This window comes from Brachycentrus maculatus, unplaced genomic scaffold (genome assembly GCF_059751285.1).
Source record: "Brachycentrus maculatus isolate JH-2025_06_01 unplaced genomic scaffold, ASM5975128v1 h1tg000326l, whole genome shotgun sequence".
In the NCBI taxonomy this organism is placed as follows: Eukaryota; Metazoa; Arthropoda; class Insecta; order Trichoptera; family Brachycentridae; genus Brachycentrus; species Brachycentrus maculatus.
In genome coordinates, this window is record NW_028281075.1 from 1,180,331 (window position 1) to 1,196,079 (window position 15,749).

Here is a 15,749-nt window from a genome sequence, read left to right on the forward strand (position 1 = left end):
ATTCGCTTTCAATTCAACCCGAATTTGATTAACTTCAAAGATAGTAATTTTAAAATTACCTCAAGTAAAACTGGTAGTGGAATTAAAATCATTTTCAATATCATGCCACATCTACCAATATATTCAAAAGGGCCAATCGATTCAAGTAGGTACCTAATTTGTGACACTCCTTGATATTGGCCAATTAAGAAGTGTGGCAACACCTCTCCAATCCGTGTTTGAAGATAAAAAAAATAATATGTGTCCACGAAATAATTGCCGAGATTAAAGGCATTCCTTGGCTAACTCGATGGGCCCGAATCGAGAACCAGTGGCATGTTGGTCAATTCCGTATTCCGATTATAATTTCGTAATGCGGTATTATTTATGTAAATCTCTCAGCCCGGTTGGACCTTGTTAGGAATTAATATAACGTAGGTAAAGTATAATATACTCGATCGAATATAGAAAGGTTGAGAGCTACTGGAAAACTTGTTTTCATCCGAAGCTTGTTAGACAAGCACGGGGCAAAACGAGAAGGAAGGTATTGTGTTAGGTGCCAGAAAGAGACGAAGGTCGAGGAATGGAAATAAAAAGCAAACGAAATATTGTTACTAAGGGTATGAAAGGAGAAGACGCTATTTTGTATCCCGCAGAGGAAACGCGGAGAGAAACCAATAGAAAAAGGTAACCGCGGAGAAAAGTACAGAAAAATGCTAAAAGGTGCGCGCTACCAATTCAATAAAAATTCTGACAAATTTGAACGATATTCATAAAAAAATAAGAAAAGGTTCGTGTGTACCTGCTTAGTTAAACAAGGAAAATACTAAAATTTCATACGATTTCCGGGTATTTCGTTTTGAATATTTATTATGGGTTATTGATTTACGAATCTTATATCGCTCACTCCTTTCAAGAACGTCATACATAAAAAAATGGATTTTTCAGGAGAACGTTTTTAAAGTTTAAAAATATAACACAATGTATTAAAAATAAATATCAAGCCACTTATTGAACTTTTTACTGTACAACACATATTTTTAGGTAAAACCTGAAGGTTTTTTCTCCATTTGAAAAATATTTAGTATATTTAAAAAATAATTAAACAATACCTTTTCTTCAAAATAATTAAACAATACCTTTTCTTCAAAATGCAAAAACAACATTTTCTGCCCTGTAGCGGGTAAATATTGAGTTAAAAATATGCCTCTTTTGCTGGGATGTAGTACATTTTCTGGGCATTTCGAAAACATGCACAACTGAAAATTGTCGATTTTTGATGACGTTCTTGAAAGGAGTGAGAGATATGGAATGCACGCTCCTGAATGTATGTATATACCAGAGAAGTATCGACTATTGGTTTAGTCGACTACCGACTAGTCAGCATTTTTTAAACCTATTTTAAAACGGCTTTTCTTAAAAGCTGGGTTTATTTATGAAGAAAATAGAAACCGTTTAATACCACAAGGAAAATTATAAAAATTATTTAAAAATATATACTTATATAAATATTATAGATTATATTAGACAGATAATATAAATTAGATATTTATTTAGAGACTCCATTTTAATATATGTATTAAATGTTGAATCAAACACTGATTTTTTGAGTTTACTAGGTTGTATTATATTATTTTAGACACATGTGACAGTTGTTTTGCCTAGTTATGGCATTTTCAAACGAATGACATGTGTTTAAAAATGCCATAACTAGGCGAAACAATTGTCACAAAATTTATGTGTTTTTTTTTTCTTTAACACTAAAATACAACTCGGTACACTAAAAAAATCAGTGTTTGATTTAAAATACAATAGATTTATTAGATATATCGTAGTCATACAGGAGAAAGTGACCAAATGCATTGTTTTACAAAAATGTAATCATTGACTATTTGATATCTTACTAGCTTAATATTGCCCTGAAAAAATCCCAAAGGATTTTAAACTTGGAAGTATAATATATTGACTTATTAAAAATGACTGACTGCATTGGTGTTTATTTTCTTGCCAAGCAAAAGTGACTTAAATGGCCCTCCTGAACATTATACGTTTTGGTAGTTGGTCACTTTCTCGTGTACGACTACGATACATGTATTTGAATTTAAGTCTTCCTACAGCCCTGCAAAAAGGAGTCTCCATTTATCCAAATTATCACAAGCGAGTAGGGCCGCTATTTTCAGTGCTCGGCTCCATACTATACACGGGGACTGGTTCTAGCGGCGGGGAGGGCGGGGGAAGTGGCAACAGCGGGGGAGGAAGGTCGGATCTGATTAGCATCCCGATCCGGCGGGTGAGGGGCGGAGGGGAGGGGATCACGAGAGGACTGCGCATGCGCTCGTTTATCACACTGACCAATCAGCGAACAGAACCGAAGCGGGAATAAAAACGAACTGTCATTTTTTTATCAAATTGAAATATTGTATTTTCATTGAAATATTGTATTTAATCCTTTCCGGTCCTATGTGGAATGTCATTCGACATTTTTTTCTTCATCAGTTTAGTATTAAAATACAAGCAAACATATTTTTTCTCACTCGTATTAAGTGTAAAATGTAAAAATAAGAGACAATATTGTATTCATTCAAAATAATAATAAATTTTTAACACAAGTTTAGTTTTATTAAAAAAAAACTTGGATGTATTGTTTAACCCTGTAATGTTATAAATCTATTGTGGACCTGGTGGATTTTTTTACATTTTTTTATGGAAAAGTAAAGGGTTAAGAGTATCTCTAAGTTCGACACAGCTTAGGTGAGACAATATTTGGTACATATTTTAAGGATTAATATATCCTTTCTTAATGAAGTGTAGAATTGCGAAGATACATGTATTAGTTCGACTGTAGCTGCTCTCCGGGGTGACCATCGCTCAGGGAGGCATCCTGCCCAACATTTTGGCCATGCTCCAACTCACGAAGAGCAAGGACAAGGAACAATAATATGACTGCTCTCCTTTCCCCTACCCCAGAGTAAGCTGATTGACAATTTTAAAAAAAATTGTCAATCAATATAATTTTTATATAATTCACGCCTGTGTAAGCGCCCTCGAGGGGATAAATTATCCAAAATTATTATTATATTTTTACTATAGAAATTACTCTTTTCACAGGACCATAGATGCGATACTTAAATATAATTTCCAGCAAGGGAATGAATTTTTCGTTGCTCTTTATCATTATTTATTATTATGCTTATTGGTGGTGCCGACCAGTATATATGTATAATTCAGCTTCTATGTTCGAAGTACATTACACGAGTGCTGATTAAGCGCCACAAACCGCGTTTATTTTGGGGCGTTCAATGTGCCAAAAAAATCACTAGGATGTTTTTGTAAAGTGACGAGAGCAGGCACTACGCAAGGGCGAATTTCGTGTGGATCATTATAAAGACGTGAGCAACTCGAGGTAACCTCCGTGAATTCAGCACCTTTTGTAGCTAAATGTTGCGTTACAAAAGCGTAATTGTTTTAAATACCTTTCAATGAACACGCGAACAGTTGGATATCGAACCTGGGACTTATTGCAAACCAAAAAACCATAATGCAGTAAACACTGGCTTACGAGGATGGAAAAATCTGAAAAGTAAACTAGAAATAAAACGGAAAAAAACGAGCTATAATATCGACCTTGATGTAGTATTTTACGAAAATAACGCTAAATAAATCATAAAATTATTATTCTTATTATTATCATCATAGTAATTATCAGCCTCAGTGCAACAATCCGAGCGAAACACTGTCTTAATTAGTACCACATGTAGTAAGATAAGTTCATCCTGTGAAAGTGACAAAAATATGACACGACTTGCGGAAACAGTTATTTATAAACGAACGCGGGTGACTTCCCTTAAAATCTCAAAAAAGATTTTAAAAATATATATATTATAATTGCACTAAAAAGGCACTTTGATTATTAGCGCTGACTGAGAAATGATTTGTACGATATCTGCTCAAAACGAAAATTTAATTTGAAAATTAAAATCATTCAAACATGAAATAAAAATACATCAATTTCTCAACTATCGTTTTTTTTAAACTCGTTTATCGCGTCAGTGTCGAGTGTTATTTAAATATCAGTTTCAAGTCATGGTTTGTATATGTTATAACAAAATATATTTAAAAAAGGGAACTAGGTTATAAAAAATCGGCGATTTGACCAGAGTTTAAAAAATCAAAGATTATTATGCAAACCGTTAAAATATAAATAAAACATATTTTACTTACTGTTTACAGTTTATTCACATTGTTAGACGTTTAAAATCCTAATATGTAAATCTTTCATATAAAAAATGTTGAAAATCCTTCTGAAAGCTGAAATTCTTCTTACTCGAAATTAGGACCAGTTTTTGGGACCCCGGGAGTTTTTTTTGTAATTCTGAAAACCCGGTATTGCACAAGAATTCCATAGTCAAGAGATTCATTCTCCTAGGCGGGGGAAAGGCGGCGCAGACATGGAGTTACGAATTGTGCGTTATAAGTAGCTACACCGATGTTCACTTAGGGTGCCTTCATTGTAACAACATAAACATCGGAATAGAGAGGCACTCGACCAATTTTAAAAGGGGAAAGTTTTTATTAAAATCGCGGAAGTGTGTACTTACAACATGGTAATTGTTGCATACATTAGCGCGTGCTACTGAAGTACGTGCGTAGGTTTACCATAAATATATGTACATATACCGATAAAAAGACCAGCCCAAAAATTACTGGAATCAAGGTACATATATAGGCAGGGATATGCATTCTATATAGGCAAAAAAGCAGCGCCTATTCTAACTTACCCGCGTGACATATAAAAATGCAACCTACCTACCCTAACTTACTAAGTAGTATCTAGCTTACCATAGTGCCTACATCTACTGCCTTACCTAGTAAGTAGTACCTTGCTTACCTTACTACGTACTGCCTTACTGCCTAACTTAATAAATTTTATGTGCACGCCACTATATAAAGTATACGTAAAAATTATTTTGATACAGTTACGATCACACTAAGTAGATTCTACTCAGTCCAAAAATGCAAAGAAAATGTACAACAAAAAATGTCCCTTACTGTGTTTTGAATTTGGACAGCCGACTTGTCGGTGGAACCGCCAGTCATCTCACGAAATCACGGTAAGTGCGGCGTAGCTGAAAGTTTTGTTAATACGCAGTTAAATTAAAACTCTCAGTTAACTAACTACAAGCGATCACGCGACTAAATGAAATTTAAAATCCTCGGAGCTATTTTCCAGACAGCCTCGTTTGTGCGAACGATCGTTTTGCAGTTTGTAGGCGAGAGGTGCGGTGGCCGATTTTTTCAGGAGTAAGTAGCCGAAGCTCGTCGATTCACGCGAAATAATTATCGCGGCAATGAGTTTTCCATCAGAGCGGGAACCTTCAAACGAGAGCACTCGTGGTATTCTCACAGTATTTACAGTGAGATAGCATCTCGGCGGCTCCATAAATAAGGTTATAATACTCGGTCCGTATGCTGTGAATAACAATAATGGCGGAGTTTAACAAGAGCCTCCTCTCGGAGGGCGGAGGACAATAAATCCTCGGATAACGACTTGAGCCGAGATCTCTCTCCTCTGGGCGACGCGGACGCGAGGCTCGCCGCTCGCCGCTGTCCGCTCCGCGCGCCACCAGGGGGATGCAAACGCGAACGATCAAAATACTCTACACAGTACTTAACTAGATTGATTTGGTGGGACAGGCTGCTGTTCCTGTGGGATGCTGATACGGCCAGGACTGTGCTTCCTTCCGAGCGGAACGCACACGTTCTTTTGTGTTTTGTCCTCCCCTTACGGGGGTGGTATTTGGATCCTCTGCCTTTGTTAACCCAGGAAGTCCTTCTTTATTAATGGTTTTTTTTTCTTCTCTTAATGTATATAACGGTGTTTTTTTTTGTTTTTAAATATTAGTTACTAGTTCTCTATTACTTTAGTCTTAAAGTCATTGTTTGTGTTCGTCTTAAATTGTATTGTTTTTTTTTATTTTTGGAAACATTGTTATTTTTTTTTTTGCTGTTGTGTTCTTATCGTTTTTATTTTATTAAAATTAAAAGAGGTAATGAGGGGATCCCGAGGGGTGGGGACGAAGTGTCGGCCTCTGTCCGTACATCCTCCTCCCCCCTCATTAATTGAATAGAGCAATATTTATTTCTTCAGAAATATTTTGAAGATTTTTTTTTCCTCTATGTGTAGCTGACAGAGAGTCCCTCAGGACTCTATAACTGCTGCGGGTGGATGGTGGGCTCAGATTCCAAAAAAAAAAAAGTACTTAACTAGAAATATGCACTTTTACTTTGAGGGTTTTGCAAAATAGGCCGGAGTGGCGAATGTGGTATCATTTGTTGCTGCAGACCAATCTACAGGATTGAGATAAAATAAGAGGGCTTTTGGAATGGGATTAGTTGTTTCCTATTTCTCACCTTGTCTTAAAATACCTCTTTGAATGCTAGAATTATTTAACTAGTTTCCCTTTATCCCGAATTATCGAATCAACGTAACACAAGTACGTACATATGTACGTAATAAAAATATTACATATAGTACATATCGGTTGACCTGTAGAAATATCATCCCTAATGCTAAAAATGTCCGCCTCCGTAGTGTAATGGTCAGCATGCTCGCCTATCGTTCTGGAGGTCCCGGGTTCGATTCCCAGGGGGTTTTAGTAAATATAAGTGATTTTTTCACTCTAATATTAATTCAATATTACACTGGACTGGTACCTGAAGTGGAGGGCTGATCACCTTTCCTTCATGTGTAATTGATCGAGATAACACTGCGTTTATATGAAGCAGTGCCCTATGCACCATTGGGGTGCGGTAAGGGATTTATTATTATTATTAATGCTAAAAAACACAAATCATCTAAACACAGATACTCTGTAGTTTACATAATATGGCTCCTGAGTATCTAAAAGAGCTGTGTATTCCAGACGAATTGGTTCATAGACGTCTCACGCTTCGATCGGCTACAACTGCTATGGGCAAAGTGATCTTACCAGGTCGCTAACAGCGCACTAAATTTGGCGTGCGTTGCTTTTGCTGTTGCGGACCGATGGCGTGGAATGCTTTTCCACCACTAGTTAGAAATAGTGACAGTGAAATGATCTTTACAAAAAACTAAAAACGCATTTGTTTGCTGAATAATTTCCATTTTCTTCTTTTCCCCAATTGATTCGCAGTGAAGCGCCCTTGAGGTAGTATATTACGAAAATGGCGCAATGTAAATTATCCTGATTTATTATTATTATTAGGTATTATTTAAACAACAAGGCACGCACTATTAGGTACAGAGGACATCACGGTTGACTCTGGAGGAATGCTCCTCGTTCCTCACGACCTGAAATCGAATTTTACACGACGACAAAAAGAAAACGCGAAAGACGCGTCCCGCAGAGTCCTTTACATAGTCGGGAGACCGAAGTCTACATAATCGGGGATGGCATCTACACACTGAGAACTGAGAAGGTGATCGCGGGATGCAGATTGTAGTTCGCATAATGATAGACTCTTAACAAAATATGTACGTAACTAGTAAAATATTTAAAAACTTAATTCAAGGATAATGAAAACGGTAATACTAATATTTATTATGATACATACCGATGAATTCGTTTAATTAAATTAATACTTATCAGAAATGCACAAAACCCATATTTGATAGTGCCTACACAATTAATAATCCTTCTACCATTTTTAAAAACGACTAATGTACAAATAAATCTTATTTTTCCTGTATCCCAGCTTATCGTCTTTGTAGACTGTGGGGTCAGCTCTCCCCGTCCTAGGATTGTGAGTCCTTTTTTCATATACTACGTCACCTTCGAAACATGTTATCTTTCTGTAGCATCCATGAGTTTTTTTGGTATTTTTCTAGATGTCTTTCGAGGAAAATCCATGGCAATCGCCTAGTTTACAATATGTTCAGGTTCTCTACGTACTATGTGCCCATACCATCTCAATTGTCATTGATCTGCCTTACTATTGATGTTACACCCAGGCTTTCATGAATGCGTAGACTCTGTATTTTGTCTCTAAGGGACACTCCATCTAAGCATTTGCATAAACTACTGTACAAATAAATAATAAAAATAGATCAAAATTTTAACGAAATTTTCTGGTAATATCAATTTTTAACGTTGATACTTAGAATATTCGTAGTATCAGTAATATACGCATAGTTGGTAATACAAACATTTGCAGAGATTTTTTTAGCAAAAGAATACCGAACGAGACAGTATTGTTATTCTGCTGCAGACAATAATGGAAGCATATTTTAGACTTTTGGCCGAATCCCGCAAGACATTCAGACAAGCGTGCGCCCGGCGACTGTCCCGAATCCCCAAAACTGGAGGTAATAAATTACTAGGGGTGACATAAATCCATGAAAATATATGGCCGCCTTGTTCCACCATAGTGCCCTTTACAGTCAGAATGAATAGGGAAAATATTTCGTATTTTAAATATCTCTATTCCGGTAATGTTTCGAGATTTTTGATGTGATAAAATATTACTACAAAAATGTGATGTTTTGAGTAACCATAGATCAAATAGTATCTGAGATAATCAAATTTAAAAAATCAAAATGATACATTAATCGATTCCGGGTATGATGAGGAACTGTCTATGTAACAATAATTATAAATTTGAATAATTTATATAGCGCCATTTTCGTAAAATACTAATGGCACTTCACCGTGGTTGAATTGGGGAAAGGGAGATAGTGGAAATGATTTAGAAAACAAATGAGTTTAACTCAATCCTTTCGGGCAAGTGTAACCAGGCCTTGGCCAGTACTTTCCTTCTTTCTTTTCTAGGAAAGTGCTGAAAATAATCCGCAGAAAAACGTTTTCTTCAGCATCCTAAGTGATTATTTAAAGTTTTTTGTTTTTCAGTAAATATTTCTACACTGCTTCTGGATCTAGATTTAGATTCAACTAAAATAGTATTTTATTTCACACCCCTTTAGCCTAATTTTAACTACCATTTCAATTTATATTCGTGCGTAAAGGCGATATTTTTGCCTTGGCGTCATGTCCGGTTAAAAAAAGTAATTTTACGACAGTTTTATTAGACACTGCATCAACGATGACTTCCTCTCCTGTTCCTGTTAAATTCGTCTATTAAACTCGTCTATTTTAAAAACGAATTGAAAAAAAACATGAAAATCTAATGCTGTCGGTGATCGTTTTCTGCTCTCAAAATAAGCTAATAAGACTTAATTTTATTTTTCGAGTATTTATTACGAATCCCATACCTATTTTGCGCAACATATCTAAGAATCACCTTTCTCGAAATAAAGCATTGCTTTGGTAAGTTGGCGATAAAACAAAAATGACTTAATATTTTGGTTTTATCACATAGTAAATAATTTAAGCAGTTTTTGTATACAAAAACTTTATACCATAACTTGTGGGAAAAACAGGTGACCCCATAAATTTAAACAGTAGTGTATATGGAAAAATTCTATGACCTGTAAATACATTTATTACATTTTATAAATAAATTAAATTAAATAGTATTATGAGAATAATTTCATTGATTGATTCAGCAGTAACTTTGTGGTAAAATCTATCCATTTTTAATTTAAGTTTTACGTAGTAAATACATATATTTCTTAAAATCTATTGTGACACGTGTTTCGATGCAATGCATTCCGCATACTTTTCACAGTGTTTGAAAATGATATAAAGACATGGTGATATTTATTAAGTAAAACTTAAATTTAAAATATTTTGAGAATCTTCGGAAATTTTGGTCGAATAATTATGACACTATCGTATATTTACAAAACCTATAAAACAATTAATAATGTTTTTTTTAAAAGTGCTATATTCGTGTGTTGTGTCCTACTTACGAGTGTGTAGATGTAGTTATTATGGCAGACAAAAGTTTTGTCACTGTCACTCAAAGATATAACTGAATAGGAGCTATATCGCACTTGATAAAGTTAATCTTGTCGAAGATTATGAAGTAGTCAACGACGTAATCGGACAATCGATATAGTAATATGGCGAGCGATACGAATAAAAAATTGATCTAATCCTTTATCGACAATAAAAAAAATGCGTACATAGATAAATCTAGTAAAAAATACATACTACATAAAACTAAGTTAACATTTTTACAGGCCGTGTAATAAAGAAAATAAGTAGTTTTGAAATTATTTTTTTTGACATTTCAACATCGATGATGGAGAATATGGAAGTCTGGGCATTTACGGGGCCTACGACTTCCATATTCTTCCTTATCTACATTGAGATGTCAAAAAATAATATAAAAATAACTCCCATAATTGGAGATAATCCAGATTTGTGAACAAGTATTTGGACACACTCAAAATGTAGTAAAATAAATACTTTTTAAGAGAAAAATATAAAACAATTTTACCCTCCACACGCACATCTCAACTGAATTCTCCTTGGCGGTGGCCACATACATAGGTATACAATACTACTACTACCATCACGCTGTCTCCCCGCAGGGGTAGGCAGAGAGGATGGAATGTCACACTCTTCTGTCCAGACATACACTTTGTAGGTATGTATGTACAGTATCGAACAGATTAATTGAAACAAAACTGTTTGGTGTTGTATTTTCTCGAGTTTTGTATTTTTTTGTTTGTTTATTAGTTATATCACAAATTAATATTTAATGTGATCTCGTTAGGGCTCAATCAAAGATTTTACTCTTCTTGGAATATATTATATAAGGTTTTGGCACGTGGATGCCATTTTTTCGTCTCGAAACCATACCTGAATTATGGACAAAATGAGCTTTTCCACCGTAGTGCAATCAATTTTGAAGGACCGATTCTTACAGATTGCCGATAGATTTTCAATTAGGTTTATGTCTGGCAAAATTCTTGTCCAGTCCATCACAGTTCATTATTTTTGTGTGAAAAATTTCATCATTTTTTTGGATTTGTGGCAGGGGGTTAAATCCTGCTGAAATATTCCATTACCATTTGACCTTCATTTTTGTATCTCTGGTAGTATCTTTTCCAGTAGAATTGGGTGATACTTCTCGCTATTCATCATCTCAGTCACTGAAAGAAGCAGCCCTGGTCCATAATATGAGGAACACCCCCAAAAAAATTTTTTTAGAGGGTGTTAAAAATACAAAAAAAAGTTTTGTTTCAATTAATCTGTTCGATACTGTATATTAAATAGTGCTCGTTGACAAACGCGAAAAGCTGCCCAAAGGAACTCTCTCTAATCTGGTAGTATCGGCATCTACGTGCAGAAAGAAAATGAAAAGGAGGAATATGAGAAGTTTAAATTAACTCTTTTAATAAATACTTCAGATTGAAAACCTTCATTAGTCTCGCATCGTTACTCTCGCGTAGAGTGGCGAAATATTTAGTGATCGAAGCTAAGCCGTAGGAGTTTTATGTCGAGTAATTTTAGAAGTTATCTAATAGTTTTACTATTTTTCTAATAAAAAGGACTCTATTCGAAATAATAAGTTAAATTCATATTTCTGGGGCATATACTTTACCACAAACTCCTTACGAATGATATAATATACAATATATCGCTCACTCCTTTCAACAACGTCAAATATAAAAAAAAAACGATTTTTCTGGAGATCGTTTTTGAAGTTTAAAAATATTAAAAAATGCATTAAAAATAAATATCAAGCCACTTATTGAACATTTTATTGTGCAACAGATCTTTTGAAGTAAAACCTGAATGTTTTTTCTTCATTTGAAAAATATTTGGTATATTTAAAAAAAAAAAACCTTTTCTTCAAAATTTAAAACAACACTTTCTGTCCTGTAGCGGGTAAATATTAAGTTAAAAATATGCCGCTTTTGCTGGGATAAAGTACATTTTTTGGGCATTCCGAAAACATGGACAAATGAAAATTGAAGATTTTTGATGTATGACGTTTTTGAAAGGAGTGAGCGATATGTATTAATTAATGAATAACGTGGGATTTTTTAAAGGTAATATGGTTTAATAGCATTTTTTTTTATAAAAGGATGATTGGGTACCCATTCATTGCACTAGCTTTTGTCTTTATTAAAAGCAAGGCGTTGGCAGAATGTGTCCAAGGGTAAAGCTTATCCATAAGTCGAGGTGTAACAAATCCCCTTACAGCTTGAAACGCAGACCAGGGGTCTAGTCAGTAGCTCGAAACATTAAAATATGGACCCATTTTCTTAGAACCAGCATTCCTAACGACCATAAAAATATAATGGAAATCGATCCAAGAAACATGCACCATTGTTTGAACGCAAAGAAAAACAGAATGCGATGCTTAAAATAGGTACTTAATAATTTTTTTCAAGTATACGTAAGAGAAAGGATAATAATAATAGGTAATGTCAGTTTGGTAAGCATAATTGTTTGAAATGCATAAATACTTTTAAAGAAAACACTAAATTATATTTAGAGGAAAGGAAGTACATAATCTAAATCAGGGAATTAGGCATTTGGTATCTATTTGAAGTAGGTAGGTACATACCTACCTAAGAGTTTTTGTTTTTGAAATGGTGCGGTGCGTTCTTGAGATAATAATAATTTATGACCAATAACTCACAGAATTCTCCCAAATATCTATCGAACAAAAACTGAACGAAGAATTTCCGTAAAATAAGCCAGAATCGAAGAAGTACCTTTTTAAGTAAAAGAACGAACACGTATTTTATTTATTTATTTACAATAAAAAGTAATTTTGCCATCATAACCGTTTATCTTCAAGTAGTCGGCTGTCCAAACTCGAAACACAGTAAAGGACATTTTTTTGTAGCACGTTTTTTTTTGCATTTTTGGACTAATTAGATTTTACTTCATCCAAAAATGCAAAAAAAACGTACTACAAAAAAATGTCCCTTACTGTGTTTTAAGTTTGCACAGCCGTAGTGCTCAAGTGGGTATAATAAGCATTCGCTCAGGTTCGAGCAGTCGACGCGAAGTAAAGGTTAGGGGACTCACCATACGGTCGCGGCCATGCCGAAGTAGTAGAGCAGCAAGAAGACCACGGCGCAGTTGGGGTTGGCCAGGCCGTCTTGCGACAGGATGGGGCGCGAGGGAGTCTGCGCGTCGCGGGCGCAGGCCACGGCCGCGTGGCCCGCCGCCGCGCGCACGCCCCAGCCCACGGCGGCCAGCGCGTGGCACAGCGCAAGCATGAGCAGCGGCCGCTCCGAGGGGCCGGCGCGCGGCGCGCCCGCGTGCGCCAGCCCGGCCGCCAGCGCGCTCAGGAAGCACAGCGCGGCCCACACGCTCAGCCAGACCTCGGCCAGGCGGCGCTCGGCCGCGTCCCACAGGATCTCGGCGTCGCAGAACTGCGCGCAGCGGCCCGACCGGTTGAGGAACACGTAGCCTGCGGCGCGCGCCAGGCGCTGGCAGGCCGGGCTGGGCGCGAGCTGGCGCGGCGGCAGCGCGGGCCCGTCGGCCGTCTCGCCGGGCCCCTCCATGCACATGGTCTCGTGGTTGTTCTCGGCCGGGAAGCGCGAGCACTCGAACTCGGCGGGCCACGGGAAGCCGAAGCCGCGCAGCACGGGGTAGCAGCGCGCGTGCACGCTCTCGCACAGGCCGCGGCACGGCCCGATGGGCAGAGCCACCTTGTCCGTGCACATGGGGACGTACACCGAGCACAGGAACAGGTGCAGCTGGGAAGAGCAGCCGTACTGCAGCAGGGGGTTGAAGGTCTGCATCGTGGTGTCGGCGTCCGCCTGCATCGTGTGGCGGGCCAGGTTGGGCATGCCCGTGGCGTTGTACCCGATATCCTTGCACATTTCCACGCGTATCGGTTCGCAACTCCTCGGGGGAGGTTCAGCAGCGAAAGTCACCAGCAGCATTGTTAAGGGGAAAAATATAGATATTTTGGAACACATTTTTCGCCGTCGTTTATTTAAATAAACAAATTACAGAAAACAAACTTAATTACATTTAAAAATAATTTTGAAATCTCGAATAAGTTTACAAACAAAACATTTCACAACTGTCAAAATCGTACAGCGCGCGACGACACCACCCCGCTGAACGTATCTCTTAAACTAATGTGAAGTTAGTAAAGTTGGTTTAAAATTTGAGCATGCCGCGTGCAAGATTAACGTTCGGAAATCATCGGAAATAAAATAAGGCAACGGAGAAACCCGAACACTATCATGACCAATCGGCACTCCACAAGGTAAGAAAGGTGCTAGAATTTGAGGATTCTTTAGTAAGTGACAATAAACATACAAAAAATCGCTACTTAATTTTTTGTAACATTTGGCATCCTTGATTTTTTTTCTTAAAACACTGTTTTTAATTGAAAAAAGTTTTTTTTTAAATAAAAACATGTATGATTTTGAAAAAAAAAATAGTATTGAATAGTTAAGGTATTGAAAGAACATGGAAAATATTTTTTCAATATATTTGTTTATTCTAAAAAAAATCCAATATATATTCTGAACAAAATCAGGTGTGAAGTGACCTCTGGCTCTCAACGCAGCCGGACAGTATCAGTCTTATACTATACAAAATTATGTTACACAAAAAACTCTTCAAAAATATTATGTACTTCTTCTAATGGAGTGTTCTGAATAAAATACATAGAATTTCATAAGAATATAGTACATAAGATTTTAAGGATATTGGTTACGTCCATGAAATTTTATGATTGTTGTATTTGCAGGCATCTATTATAAATGACCATCCACCGACTATACTCAGCGGAACTTCGAGACACCGGACTGACCTGGGAGGAAGCCAAGGAGATGGCGCGTGACAAAGTGACTTGGAGACGTCTCGTGTTGGCCATATGCTCCACCTAGGGAGCGAACATGGAAAGAAGAAGAAGAAGATTATAAATGTGGAGGTCCTCACCAAAAAGTTACATTTCCAATATTGCACAAAAAATCTTTTAAATGTAAATCTGTTCTGTTTACTGTATTCTATCGAAATCTTAATTAAAGTTGCGACAAAACGTGACCAATCCTGTGTTAAACCAATATGGAATCATTAAATCACACCAAAACGTAACAATTTTACAAACTAGAATTCCTGATTACTTAAAATCATTTATAATGGAAATGTAACGATTTGGTGAGGACCTCCACAAATACATTTGTCACTGTTTCACGCTTTCATTTAGAAATATTTTTCTCTACATCCGCTACAAATAAATATTCAAGCCGAAATACCGCACAAACCATGGCACTAAAACTTATTTCTTTCTACATAGATCTTCCATCTCGATGTTATGCCGCCTAAGGTCTGGTCACTGCTTACTGCCTGTGCATCTCTTTATGGTAAAATTCAACTTCTTGTTTCTAATCCTAATTCTAGAAAGGTTGTCGTAATCTTTAAAATGTTAAAGTCGAATGCATTTAAACTATGATTCTTTTGTATTTTTTTATTTTTAAATAAAAATAAGACTTGACAATGGCAGAAACATCCTTTCTTTGGGTGACTGCCAAATGAAACAACTAAAAATACTCAGAAAACATGTATATAGTATATTTTATTGACTTTCCAAATGATAAGATGCGTTGATTTTTCTTCAGTCGATTTTTATAATTTTATTGCAGGGATGAACATGCTCTAAAAATTTAATTTTGTTGCAATAGATTCTTTTCCTGAGATTCCATTCAGACAGGGATTTATATTATCAGCACTTACATTTATTTGACTGCCTCTGTAGTGTTTAGCTACCATGCCGGAGGTCTCGGGTTTGATTCCCAGGGAGGAGGGAAAATAAATATTGGTGGTTTTACACTCTAATGTTTATTTGAAATATCAGTCTGGACTAGTCCCTGAAGAGGAGTGATCACCTTGCCTTCGTGT

At 36.5% G+C, this 15,749-nt stretch overlaps 1 protein-coding gene across 1 annotated transcript in view; it reads right to left on the reverse strand.

The window, feature by feature from the left end:
• Positions 1-14,093, reverse strand: part of fz4 (frizzled 4) — a 51,113-nt gene extending 37,020 nt beyond the window's left edge. Inside the window, exon 1 of the mRNA XM_088268528.1 lies at positions 12,912-14,093. Within this exon, the coding sequence (XP_088124654.1) occupies positions 12,912-13,813 (902 nt within the window). The 5' untranslated portion in view covers positions 13,814-14,093. The remainder of the gene's footprint in view (positions 1-12,911) is intronic.
• Between the last annotated feature and the right edge of the window lie 1,656 nt (positions 14,094-15,749).